This window comes from Plecotus auritus, assembly GCF_963455305.1.
Source record: "Plecotus auritus genome assembly, chromosome: 4".
NCBI classification, from domain to species: domain Eukaryota; kingdom Metazoa; phylum Chordata; class Mammalia; order Chiroptera; family Vespertilionidae; genus Plecotus; species Plecotus auritus.
In genome coordinates, this window is record NC_137775.1 from 147,187,415 (window position 1) to 147,201,084 (window position 13,670).

Genomic DNA, 13,670 nt, shown 5'->3' on the forward strand with positions numbered 1-13,670 from the left:
ATGACCTGTGAGGACTGAAGGAGAAAAATGGGTCCAGAGGGACTCTCATACTTCTGACCCAGACAACTGGACTTTAAGCAGAAGAGCAAGCTTTGAGAGAGGAGAATGAATTTCGTTTAGATCACATGAAGAACTTTATTCAATTGAGAAGAGTTTTAACTCCCTTATAACCAAGATAACTAATATTTATTACAAAAGCAAATATATCAAAGAATACTCTGAAATGCAATTAAATTTGTTTATTGAAATAATAGAAACAGTGAGTAATACAGATTGTTTCAGCATAATATAGGTGTCACACATTTCTCCTGGTGATAGATAAATAGATGAGCAGAAGCAACACAATAAAAGAATAATCTAGAATAATACATTCTATTACTGGGAGTCTCCCAAGAGATCAGCAAATCCAACCCCATTAACAGACGAAGAAACTGAACACTAGAGAGGCTGGCATTTTCCACTCTACAAATTTTTAGGGCATTCACCATGTGCCAGGCACTTACTTGCTGCTGGGCATATAAAAACTAATAGAACACGGTACCCATACTGTAGGAGATCCTAGCCAAGCTCATGATGACAGTGTCCAGTAAGCAGGAAATTAGCACACAGCCTAAATAAGCACTGTGAGAATTGCATGCTTTAGCTGCAAGGTGCACCCTATCCGGGCATGGGGGCAGTTCTCTGAAGGTCTTGTGTGAGCTGACCTATGAAGGATGAGCAGAAGTCAGGTAGACAAAGAGAATGTGTCCCAGGAAGGCCAAGGTAAGCATAGTGCATTTTGTTAACCAAAGGAATCAGAGTACAAGGGAATTCTAGTCCTGGATTTTGGAGACAATAGTCTCCAGACTCCGAGTTCAGGGCTATTTTTAGAATACTGCCTGTCTCTGTAGGTCTCCTGACAGTATCTGATGATTCAGCACAAGTATCAATACTCTTGCATAGAAAAAAGGAAGCATAAGTGGCTCATGCTTACCAGGGGTAGACATTAGGGTTTTCAAACTCTCTTGTTTAAAATGTCTCTTTAGAGGAATAATTAGTTTGTACTATAGCTTTTCATTTCTTTCCAAAATATTTATAATTGATTCATGCCATGAAGTCTTAAGTCCAGAAGAGATTTTAAGGGGTTATTTTTCAGTAGCCTAGGGAGCATGGGGTGGGGAAGAGGGAGCAGTCCCCTCCCTGGTGGAGGCAATAAAGGGGACATTACCTGTAGGGAACTTAAACATTAATAATAAACTGAACAAAATCGTTCTGCTTTTTATTATCACCATGTGCCAGGAGTCTGGTGATTCTCAGTCAATAATAAAGCATTCTTCGCTGCTGAGGCAAACTGCCCCTACTGATCTCCAGCCCCGTGTAAGCCACTGCACTTCATATACACCTGCACATGCAGAAAGCACAGCACCCAGATAGGCTACAAAAGTCCCCATGTTCATCTCTTCAGTTCATATTACCGCATCGTCTCCATCCTAGCCAACATCATATGTACAAAAAAACAAAACAGAAACCCACATCCATGTATTTCTCCAAAGAAGATGCTCATCTCTCAAGCTCAAATAGGTTTTGAGCTAAGGCCTCCAGTGTTTGATGCTGTCACTCCTGCGTTCACAGGCTTACCAGGAACAGTCCTCGCTCATCCTCTCCAGCTGGGCCGTCTGGCACGTGCTTGGGGGAATAAACACCGAGGGGTCTTTAATACCCAGCTGTATGTCGAAAAACCGCGTGGACAATATCACACTGTAATTTTGGGTGAAGGTTTCCTGGACCGGATAACAATCCTTGACTGTATAAATGCCAATCCAAGTTTCATCTATAAGAGGAAGGAAAGTTGACTTTTAATATAGAAAGCAGGCAAAATGCTTGTATTTTTTATTGTGGTAAATTATACATAAAATTTACCATTTTAACCATTTTTAAGTACAGTTCTGTGGCATTGAGTACATTCACATTGTTGTGTACCCTCACCACCACTCTCTCCAGTACTTGTTCATCTTCCCAATTGAAACTCTATGCCCATTCAATGCTAACTCCCCATTCCCCCTCCCCCTAGCCCCTGGCAACTACCATTTTCTTTCTGTCTCCATGAACTTGACTACTTGGCACCTTATATCAAGGGAATTATACAGCATTTGTCCTTTAGTGACTGCTTATTTCACTTAGCATAATGTTCACCCATGTTGTAGTGTCAGAATTTCCTTCTTTTTTAGGCTGAGTAATATTCCATTATATGAATACACCACAGTTTCTTTATCCATTCATCTGCTAATTGGCACTTGGGTTTGTTTCCACCTTCTGACAATTATGAATAATTCTGCTATAAACATCAATGTTCAAATGTCTGAGTCATTTCTTTCAATTTTTTGGGGTATATGATCAGAAGTGGAATTTTTGGGTCATATGGTAATTCTATGCTTATTGTTTTTGCAAACTGCCATACTGTTTTCCATAGCATAAAGGCCCGTATTTCTGACACAGTATTGGGCTAAGCATGTTGACAGCAGAACAAAGAGCTTCATATATGTGTCTAAAAGCCGACACTAAAAATAATGGCAGTAAATCTGGTCACTGAGACTTTAGGAAGTGATATGGGGGAAGGAAAAGGAGGCATCCAACTCTAATCTGTGCCACAGACAAACACCTTCCATGTTACTGGTCTGGGGAGGTGGGGTGGGGGGATCATCAAATGTCAGAGTCAAGGCTAAGTCCATGAGAGGTCATGTGGCAGAAAGGTACAGGTGGGGCTAGAAGGCTGAGGTGTTTCAAATGATGCTACACAACTAGCAGAGTACATGTGGGCACTTCAATGGGGGGTGGGGGGGAGTAAACAATTTGATTACACTCTTAAATCTCCCTAACAACTACCTTCCTTAGTGGACTTAAACATTTTCCCCATGATGCTCTCTGAGATGCAACCCGCCCGTATTTTTCTGAACCCTTACATGATCTGGCTGACTTTCTGTCGGACCACTCCTGAACGGTGATCTGTTCCTGGGGCCCCCCTATGGAGTACTGGTCCTCAAAGGTAGCATTCTGAGGAATGTCAAGAGGGTCCCAGGGGTCTGCCAGGGTGATCTTGGAACATTGCTTCGTGGCTTGTTCAATCTGAAACATCACTCCATCTTTATAGAGCAAAATATATTCAAATAATCTGAAAGACAGAGTAAAAGAGAAAAGTCAAAACTTTAAGTGACAATTATCATGGCTTTTATCAGCACACGGGTCAAAAGACTTTGATATAAATTACTCTTAAAACAGAAAAATACTTTTGCTCATAGGCAATCATTTACTTATTTATAAACACTAGACATACAAACAATCTGAATATAAAATAAAGTTCCGAGCTCAAAACTGAATATTCACTGGACAATTACTTACCAAGCACCATATGCCAGACTCTGCACTTAGGATACAAACATGAGAAAGACCTGAGTCTGATGAACAGATATTTGTGACCTCTCTTTTAGACACGGGGTCACAGGAGGGTTTGACCGTTGGCTTGGTTGAGCTCTCCTTACAGCACTAAGTCAAGGAATTACGGATACTGAATACAGAATGACAAGAACCTGCTGAGGATGGACCAGGCACCTCAGCCCCATTGTCTTGACTGTCAGTCATGAGCAAAGGGCTTTGGTGAGAATGGGTGCCCCTCAAATACTGGGAGGAGGCTGAGATGAATAAGGACAAAAGCTGAGGGGACCCCAGAGTGAATGGCTTCCCACGCAGTTTGTCTCTCTGCCTCATCTCTCACACCCATGTGCACACCTATTCCCAGGATATGCCTGGAGTCAGCAGACCACCCCATGGTCACCTTACATGCTGTGTTGTCAACCATCCTGTGCCATTCCTTTTTTAAAAAAATCCTCACCAAAAGATATGCTCTATTAATTTTTAGTGAGAGAGGAAGGGACAGAGAGAGAAAAAGAGAAACCTTGATTTGAGAAGCATCTATCAGCTGCCTCCCTTAGGTGCCCCCACTGGGGAGCAAACCTGCCATCTAGGTATGTTCCCTGAGAGGTAATCGAACCCCCCCACCATTTGATGTATGGGAGGATGCTCAGCCACCCGGCCAGGGCCCTGTGTCATTCTTAAAGCTAGCAATCTTGGGTGAAGCCCACTGAGTTTCTTTTGTGTGTGTGTGGTATTTTATTACTTTAAATATATTTTTTCAATTACAGTTGACATACAATATTCTGTTAGTTTCAGGTATACAACCCCATGATTAGACATTATATGATTTACTAAGTGATCACCCTAGTAAACCTCATACCATCTGACACCATACATAGTTAGAATATTATTGACTATATTCCCTCTGCTGTACTTTACATCTCCATGACTATTCTGTAACAACCAATTTGCACTTCTTAATCCCTTCACCCTTTTCACCCATCCCTCCAACCCCCCTCCCATCTGGCAACCACCAAAATGTTCTCTGTATCTATGAGTCTGTTTCTGTTCTGTTTGTTTATTTATTTTGCTTTTTAGATTCCACATATAAATGAAATCATATACCCACTGAGTTTTTGTGCGTTTGTCAATCCAAAACCCAGGCCATGCTGCTGGTTGATGCAGAGTGAGGTTGCAGCCCTGACCTCAAAAAGTGAAACTTGTAGCACCTGAGGGCGGAAGAGCCTAGAGAAGTGGCTTTTCATGAGCAAATACGGAGGGTTAACACAAATGATCTGTGGTGTGTGACTCATCTCACTCCACAGTCCCATGGAGGATGCCTGTTCGCCATCTCAAGTCTGAGCTTACACATTATTTTCTTCAGGAAGAGGTATTACAAATGATCACTGTCTATGTGGTTAAAACAGTATTACTGTTAGGATTATGCTTCTTTTTTCCATGAGCTGGTATAGAAATATATACATGACCTCATTTGACATATTTAGATATATCTATCCTGCTTATTACCGAAAACATTTAAAATGGCTTACAAGGGTAAAACTCAAGCACAGACTTTTAGAAATGAGAGTGTACATAGACAGAAAAGGAACTGTTCATTTTATGCCATATTGTTAAAAAATGGAGTCAGCCCCTTATATGCATGCAGGATTCACATCAAACTATAAGCCCTTTGGGGAAGTTTGGGGTTAGATTGTCACTGTTTCCCCATGCCACAGTTTTCTCATTAGGTCCCTGGCGCATGAGGGTCAAAACATTCGTGGAAGGAAAGCAAAAACAGCATCAATGTTAGAGCATAGTCCATTTGTTAACGTGGTAGTGGAGCTTGCTGAACCAGAGGTGGGCATCTGATATAGGCAGGACAATCTGCTTCGCTCCCTCAGACATGTGGAATTGTAACAGAAGTTCTGCCAGTCTCTGGAACTGTCATATGTAAACACAGAAGTCATAGGAGCCTATTTTACAACACGTGGACTGAACAAGAGCAAAGAATGAAGAAGAAAGAAGCATGAGCAAGCTGGGATTCCTAGAGCTGATCAGTTCCTATGTGTGTTTCTTTTCTGAGGCCCAGTGCCTGAAAAGTTATGATAAGTTTCCTTTGTTCTAGTAAACTTCCCTTTTTCTGCTCGAAACTCATTTCTAATATAGTAGAGTCCCAGGTAACAGCTGCCAGCACAGCTGTTGTGAGAGAGGCACAGCACGGGCCGCTGCAGAACCAAGGGCCACCGGTGGCTGGTCAGGCACCTGCCAGGGACGGGAAGGAGACAGCAGAAGAAGAAGAGCCAACTTCACTGTTTTCCTAAGGCCAGCTCTGCCTATACCAAAAAGTACAATTTAATTTTAAAATGAGAATTCTAGGCTTAAAACAATCTTTACAAAATGTCAACATTTGTTAATTCTGGGTGGTCTGAACACAGGTGTCTGTTATGGTGTTCTCTGTTCTTTTGGTTTCCAAAAACATACATTTTTAAATGAGTGCATAGTGTGATATTGAGTTATGTCAACAGTCCAGTAAGTAAAACAGAAAATAATCATATGATGAGAAAAAATAGAACTGTAACCATTTGCTTTGCAAAATACCGTGTGCCTATATAGGCGAGTACTGCTCTGCACGAAGTTTTGGACAAGATTTTCCTGATGCTGTAGTGGCTTGCATGTTTCTGTGAACATATGCAGAGTTAAGTTGTCAGATTCTCCATTGCAAATAGGATACTGGGCCTGGAATCTGACAGAGCCAAAAGGTCAAAACGCAGAGGTCAGCCAAGGTTGAAATGAGTCACCGGACTGGGATGCTGTGCGGATAACTGTAGACCCGAAGAACTGACCAACTTCAACAGAAACTAGATTCTGGGAGGTGAGATCAAAGCGAAGGAAGTTGTCAGAAACTGTACCCCTGGGGTGCAGTCAAGCAAGGTGAGGTGCTGAAATGGATTGGAGGACAAGGCAGGCAGGTCAGCCCTGGGTCAACAACAGCATGTAAACTCCTCCTTGCTGGCCAGACACCAAGAAAATACAGTTCTGGGAGGCCCGCCACCGGGTGTCAGCTGTGAGCAAGGTCAGGCTCTACAGGTCTGGCCCCCAGTCAGCAGGCTGAGCTCTCCACTGCAACCTCCGCCGAGGGGGTGCCGGTGTCCCATTTTGCTTTTGATAAAATTCTCTGGCTACATTGACAATTTATATTGTTTCCTGAAAATTCCTTTACCTGAGAAAACATGCTCTACCATCCCCATGTTTTCTAAAACACTAATGACCTACAGTTCTTCATATTTTGAAAAAAGGTCTGTAGTTTTTGAAAAACTGATTCATGTTTAATATAAAAATGTCAAACAATATAGACACAGAAAAAGGAAATAAAAATTGTCCAAAAACCCTAACTTACAGAAATGACTCTGGAAACTTAAGTTGAGTTTTTCATTTTAATTTTTATTGTTAACTAGAGGCCCGGTACACAGAATTCATGCACGGGGGTGTGTGTCCCTCAGCCAGGTAGGATTGGGCCTAAACGGGCAGTCGGACATCCCTCTCACAATCCAGGACTGCTGGCTCCCAACTGCTCACCTGCCTGCCTTCCTGATTGCCCCTAACCACTTCTGCCTGCCAGCCTGATCACCCCCTAACCACTCCCCTGCCAGCCTGATTGATGCCTAACTGCTCTCCTGCCAGCCTGATTGCCCCTAACTGCCTCCCCTGCAGGCCTGGGTCCCCCCCCCCCCCCCCGCCAACTGCCCTTCCCTACAGGCCTGGTCGCCCCAACTTCCCTCCTCTGCTGGCCTGGTCACCCCTAACTGCCCTCCCCTGCAGGCTTGATTGCCCCCAACTGCCCTCCCTTGCAGGCCCGATCATCCACAACTGCCCCCCCTTGCAGGCCTGGTTCATCCCAACTGCCCTCCCCTGCTGGCCATCTTGTGGTGGCCACCTTGTGTCCACATGGGGGCAGCCATCTTATGTGTTGGAGTGATGGTCAATTTGCATATTACTCTTTTATTAGATAGGATAGAGGCCTGATGCACGGGTGGGGGCCAGCTGGTTTGCCCTGAAGGGTGTCCCGGATCAGGGTGGGGGTTCCCTTGGGGCATGGGGTGGCCTGGGCAAGGGGCCTGTGGTGGTTTGCAGGCCGGCCACACCCCCCGGCAACCCAAGTGGAGGCCCTGGTATCTGAGATTTATTTATCTTCTATAATTGAAACTTTGTAGCCTTGAGCGGAGACCAGGGCAGGCCAGGGTAGGCAGAAAGCTTGGCTTCCTCCATCACCAGGGAAACCCAAGCCTCCTGCTCGCTCCTTGGCCACAGCCATTTTTGTTGGGATTTATTTATCTTCTATAATTGAAACTTTGTAACCTTGAGTGGAGTCCAGGGCCGGCCAGGGTGTGCGGGAAGCTTGGCTTCCTCCATTGCCGGGGAAACCCAAGCCTCCTGCTCGCTCCGTGGCTGCAGCCATCTTGGTTGGGTTAATTTGCATACTTGCTCCTGATTGGCTGGTGGGTGTGGCTTGTGGGTGTAGTGGAGGTGTGGTCAATTTGCATATTACTCTTTTATTAGATAGGATTGTGGCAAAATACACATAACATAAAATTTATCACCATAACCATTTTTTTTTTGTTAATCCTCACCAGAGTATATTTTTTTCATTGTTTGTTTTTGTTGGTTTTTTTTTAGAGAGAGAGAGAGAGAGAGAAAGTGGAGTTGAAGGGGAGAAACAGAGACAGAGAAACATCGATGTGAGGTATTCAGCATATGCCCTGACCAGGGCCAAGGATTGAGCCTGCAACCCAGGTACATACCCTTGCCGAGAATGGAACCCAAAACCCTTCAGTCCAAGGGCTGTTGCTCCAACCACTGAGCAAAACTGGCTAGGGCCATCCTAACCATTTTTTTAAAATATATTTTTATTGACTTCAGAGAGGAAGGGAGAGAGATAGAAACATCAATGAGACAGAATCATTGATCGGCTGCCTCCTGCACACCCCCCAATGGGGATCAAACCCTGATCGGGAATCGAACTGTGACTTCCTGGTTCATAGGTCAATGCTCAATCACTAAGCCACACCGGCCAGGCCTAACCATTTTTAAGTGTACAGTTCAATAGTACTAAGTACATTCACATTGTTGTGTAACCAATCTCCAGAACTCTTTATCTTGCAAAACTAAAATTCTCTATCCATTAAACAATTCCCCATTCCCAACCTCTACCCTCAGCTCGTGGTAACCACCATTCTACTTTCTGTCTCTATGAATTTGACTACTCAAGGTACCTCAGATAAGTGGAATCATGTAGGAGTTGTTCTTTTGTGACTGGTTTATTTCACTTAGCATAACATCTTCAAATTTCATCCAGGTTGTAGTATATGTGAGAATTTCCTTTCTTTATAAGACTCAGTAATATTCCATTAAATGTATATATGACAATCTGTCTAACCATTCATGCATGGATGGACACTGGGTTGTTTAAAACTTTTGACTATTGTGAATAATGCTATTAATATGGGTGTGCAAATATATTGACTGCTCAATATGAGTACTATTCACAATTTACAAAAATGAATGAATATTATGTATTTGTTTTCTAACCTGCATTTTATTTATTTGTTTTTCTTTATTGATTAAGGTATTACATATGTATCCTTATCCCCCAATTGTCCTCACACACCCCCTGCTCATGCTCTCACCCCCCTAGTGTTTGTGTCCATTGGTTATGCTTATATGCATGCATACAAGTCCTTTGATTGATCTCTCCCGCTTCCCCCCACCCTCTCCTGCATTCCCTCTGAGGTTTGACAGTCTGATGAATGCTTCTCTGTCTCTGGATCTGTTTTTGTTCATCAGTTTATGTTGTTCATTATATTCCACAAATGAATGAGGTCATGTGATATTTATCTTTCTCTGAATGATTTATTTCTCTTAGCGTAATGCTCTCCAGGTCCATCCATGCTGTTGCAAATGGTAGGAGTTCCTTCCTTTTTACAGCAGCGTAGTATTCCATTGTGTAGATGTACCACAGTTTTTTACTCCACTCACCTGCTGATGGGCACTTAGGCTGTTTCCAAATCTTAGCTATTGTAAATTGTGCTGCTATGAACATAGGGGTGCATATATCCTTTCTGATTGGTGTTTCTGTTTTCTTGGGATATAGTCCTAGAAGTGGGATCACTGGATCAAATGGGAGTTCCATTTTTAAGTTTTTGAGGAAACTCCATACTGTTCTCCACAGTGGCTGCACCAGCAGTGCAAGAGGGTTCCTTTTTCTCCACATCCTTGCTAGCACTTATCATTTATAGATTTGTTGATGATAGCCATTCTGACTGGTGTGAGATGGTACCTCATTGTCATTTTGATTTGCACCTCTCAGATGATTAGTGACTTTGAGCATGTTTTCATATGTCTCTTAGCCTTCTGTATGTCATCTTTCAAAAAGTATCTATTTAGGTCCATTGCCCATTTTTTTATTGGATTATCTTCCTTTTGTTAAGTTGTATGAATTCCCTGTAAGTGTTGGAATTAAACGCTTATCTGAGATAACACTGGCAAATATAATCTCCCATGCAGTGGGCTTTCTTGTTGTTTTGTTGATGGTTTCTTTTGCTGTGCAGAAGCCTTTTATTTTGATGTAGTCCCACTTGTTTATTTTCTCTTTAGTTTCCATTGCCCAAGGAGCTGTATCGGTGAAGATATTGCTTCAGCATATGTCTGAGATTTTGCTGCCTGTGGATTCCTCTAAGTTTTTTATGATTTTCCCGTCTTATGTTTAAGTCCTCTATCCATATTGAGTTTATTTTTGTGTATGGTATAAGTGGTGGTCTAGTTTCATTTTTTTTTTTTTTGCATGTGTCTGTCTAATTTTCCCAGCACCATTTACTGAAGATACTGTCTTGACTATATTGTATTCTCTTGCCTCCTTTGTCAAATATTAATTGAGCATAGTCTAACCTGCATTATAAATTCAACAATTTGTTCTTGATATCCTTCCAAGTCTAATACAGCTCTATGGAATTATTTTCCTCTAATTTACTATGAAATATTTTAAACATGCAGAAGAGTTGAGGGATTAGTATAATAATTTCCTTAATATTTACCACCTAGATTCAACACAATTGTTATCTTTTGTCATATTTATTATATCTATTTTCTAAATATTTCTCAAGAACAAGAACTTTCTGCTTCATGACCACTATACCATTGTCACACCTAAGAAATTAAAATTCATTCCCTAATACCAACTAATATATGCTCATATTCAATTGTCTCCCAAAATATTTTTTAAAACTGTTTTTTAAATCGGAATCCTATCAACATTCAAGCATTATATTTGGTTGTTAGTCTCTTCTTTTTTAAAAATCTGGAACAATTCTACTATCGTTTTTTCTTTTAACATGGCATTGACTTTTTTAAGATTCTGTGTTTGCATATATTACATATTCAAGATTCCTTTGATAGGTTCTTCATGGTGTCATTTAATTAAACTAGACATGAGATCTAACGGCTTGATTAAATGTGTCATTGGTAAGGCTGTGCACTTCGTGTTGCATCACATCAGAAGACAGGTGATGTCCCACCCCACTAGTAATGCTACCAACTTTGATAACCAAGTTATTATGTGGTTATTCCAGACTTTAAAGATTTTATATTATAAAATTGTATACCTGAACATTATGTAATGTTATTAACCAATGTTACCCCAATAAATTGAATTTTTAAAGTTAAATTATAAAAAATTCAGTAAAAAAAAAAAAAAAAACAAGAAGAGGAGGAGAGCCTTTGTCCTGTCCCACTTCCTTCATTTTGTGTCTTTGAGCATAGTTGGGTAAGGACATATGCTTGGAGGGGAGGCAGCCACCTTTAAGTGATGAGGCAACAAGTCAGTATGCTCTTGCCACTAAGAGCCAACATTCTAAGAATGGCGTAGTAGATGGATGGAGAAGAACCTGTGGCCTGGATGAAACTGTTGAGGAAAGCCTAAAAAACATGTATCACCAGAATTTTGAGGTACAAACCAAACATTCTCATAGTTAAGCCTTTAATAGTCAGATTTACTGCAGCTGAAAGCATCTTAAATGAAATAAGTAAAAAATACTGCTTTACAAGGTATTAACTATTGGGTTCCTTACAACAAATCTACAAGTCTATGGGAGTCTGTCTTCTAGAATAAGCAGGGCCCAAGAATTTGGCAAGTCCTAAAACCCAAAATACCAGAGCCTGACCTGGGCACAAATGACCCTGAACAGCTCCTGCCTTTATAGCCAAGAGGCACTTGTTTTTCTGTCCTGAATTAGGGTTGTCAGGACAAAAAAGCAAACAACCACCAAAAAAAGAAACAACAGTCTAAGGACAGGAAAATTCAGCTCACTGACATGTTATTAGCTTTTTCCTTTCTTTTTTAAAGAAGAGAATATATGAGGCTCAGAGCATAACTTAAGAGTAAATAATTGTGCCAGGATTCAACGCAAGGTCTTTCTCCATCCAGACTCATTCTAATTCACAACACCATGCTTCTTCCCTCCTTCCACAGGGGGAAGGAGTGATTCTTCCAATCCATGTGGAACTTCTTAGCTATCCAAGGTATATTAAATTACAGAAGAGGGAGTGGACAAATATTCTATTGTGATTACAAAAGGACTTTGGCTTTTATGAAAGAAATTGGACAAACTTCGGATTTGTTTAATATGCACTGTAATAGATTAGTAATGCATGCCGGCTCTCTGACTCTTAGCAGGAAGAATTGAGCTGCGGCCACTTGCCATTCTGGCGTAAACCAAGCCTGAGTTACACCCTACAGTAATTACCAGACATAAAAGAAAAACACTATATTGAAATTGTTGTGTTAGACACAAACTCATTGTGCAGGCTGATGCCAACCACATACAACAACCTGAGAATGCAGCCCTAGGAAAAGTAAAATCAAAGAGTGATTATGTGTGAAATTTAAGAAGCTGTAAGGTGATGGGTCTCCACTACTTGGATTCTAGTTCAAAAGAGGAAAACAGTGCTCAAGAAATTGAAAAGATTATTTTCCAAAAATGTATCTGGATGAATACTGGCAAGGTGTAGGCATAGATTCTTTCATCTGATGGGAAATAATAAAAAAACTTCTCATGAGACAATAGTTCAACATGACCTTTTTTTCCCACTAACAGAAGCAACCTCATTAGTATTGAGATATCCCTGTTGCCCTGGTACACAGTGATTTCTAGAACTACATATCAGTGGGTATTAAAGAGGTTGGGAGGGTACAAGAACAGTCATGTTCATACAGTCAGCGCTATGCTTTTCAGTAGAAATATATAGGTTCCCTCCATGTTGGAATATAAACACACATACACACCCTTCCATCTAACAGTTAATGAAACTAAAATATAAATCTTATTTTTTATATTCAGTGGGACTTGGGTTATTGCTGCATTTAAGAAAAGAAAAGGAATAATGTGTGACCATAAAAATAGCTTTCTAATGAAAAACATGATTATCAAAATAGAAAATGCAGAGGAGGCAGTGTAGAGCACATTTGGCTATGGGGAATAAAAGACAGAAGCAGTGAATTTAAAGGTATTATCCCAGAACTAAGGGGAAAAGCATAAAGTGATGAAAGGTTAATAAAAAGATAAGAAATTTGGGGGACAGATGTAAGAGAACCAATACATGTAAGTAGAGCGATATTCTACAAGGAACAAAGAAAGAAAACAGTGTATTAAACCTCCAGAAATGGTAGGTAAAATTTCCCTAGAGCTAGACATAACTTGGAGATGTTAATTAATACAGTTCAAGGATAACGGAAATAACCTACAAAAACTTGGGCAGAAAAAAATTATTAAAACTACACTAAAATTACTTTGGTATCAGACTTCACTTCTAGCACTCTAACTGCCATAAAAATTTTTTAAGAAAAAATATTTTTATTACCTCATGGATTGTATACCCCCCAAATCATCATTATGTAAGACAGCAATAAGTAGATATCCTCAGACATTCAAAGTCTCTGAAGAAAATAAACTGAATATGTTCTCTAACTGAAACATGAATCAAAACAAAAAATTCAGGTAAATAAGAATATTAGTATAAAAGACATTACAGTAAAGAGTAAAACAATGCATGTTTCTTTTTAAAAAATTTATCTTTATTGTTGAAAGTATTACAGATTCCCTTCCCCCCCCCACTGACCCCCTCTACCCTGCTCCCACTCCCTCCCCAGCCTTGTGGCAAATCTACTTAGAAGTTTGTACGAGCACACACATTATAAAAATTCATCTGTGTTAAAACCCATGAACAAATTGACC

The 13,670-nt window shown here is 40.7% G+C and overlaps 1 protein-coding gene across 1 annotated transcript in view; it reads right to left on the minus strand.

The window, feature by feature from the left end:
- Window positions 1-224: 224 nt before the first annotated feature.
- The window catches only part of EPDR1 (ependymin related 1), a 30,638-nt gene continuing 17,192 nt past the window's right edge, over window positions 225-13,670 (minus strand). The window contains exons 2-3 of the mRNA XM_080666996.1: window positions 2,940-3,148; window positions 225-1,810 (exon numbers count right to left, since the gene is read on the minus strand). Coding sequence (XP_080523122.1) covers window positions 1,614-1,810; window positions 2,940-3,148 — 406 coding nt within the window. The 3' untranslated portion in view covers window positions 225-1,613. The remainder of the gene's footprint in view (window positions 1,811-2,939; window positions 3,149-13,670) is intronic.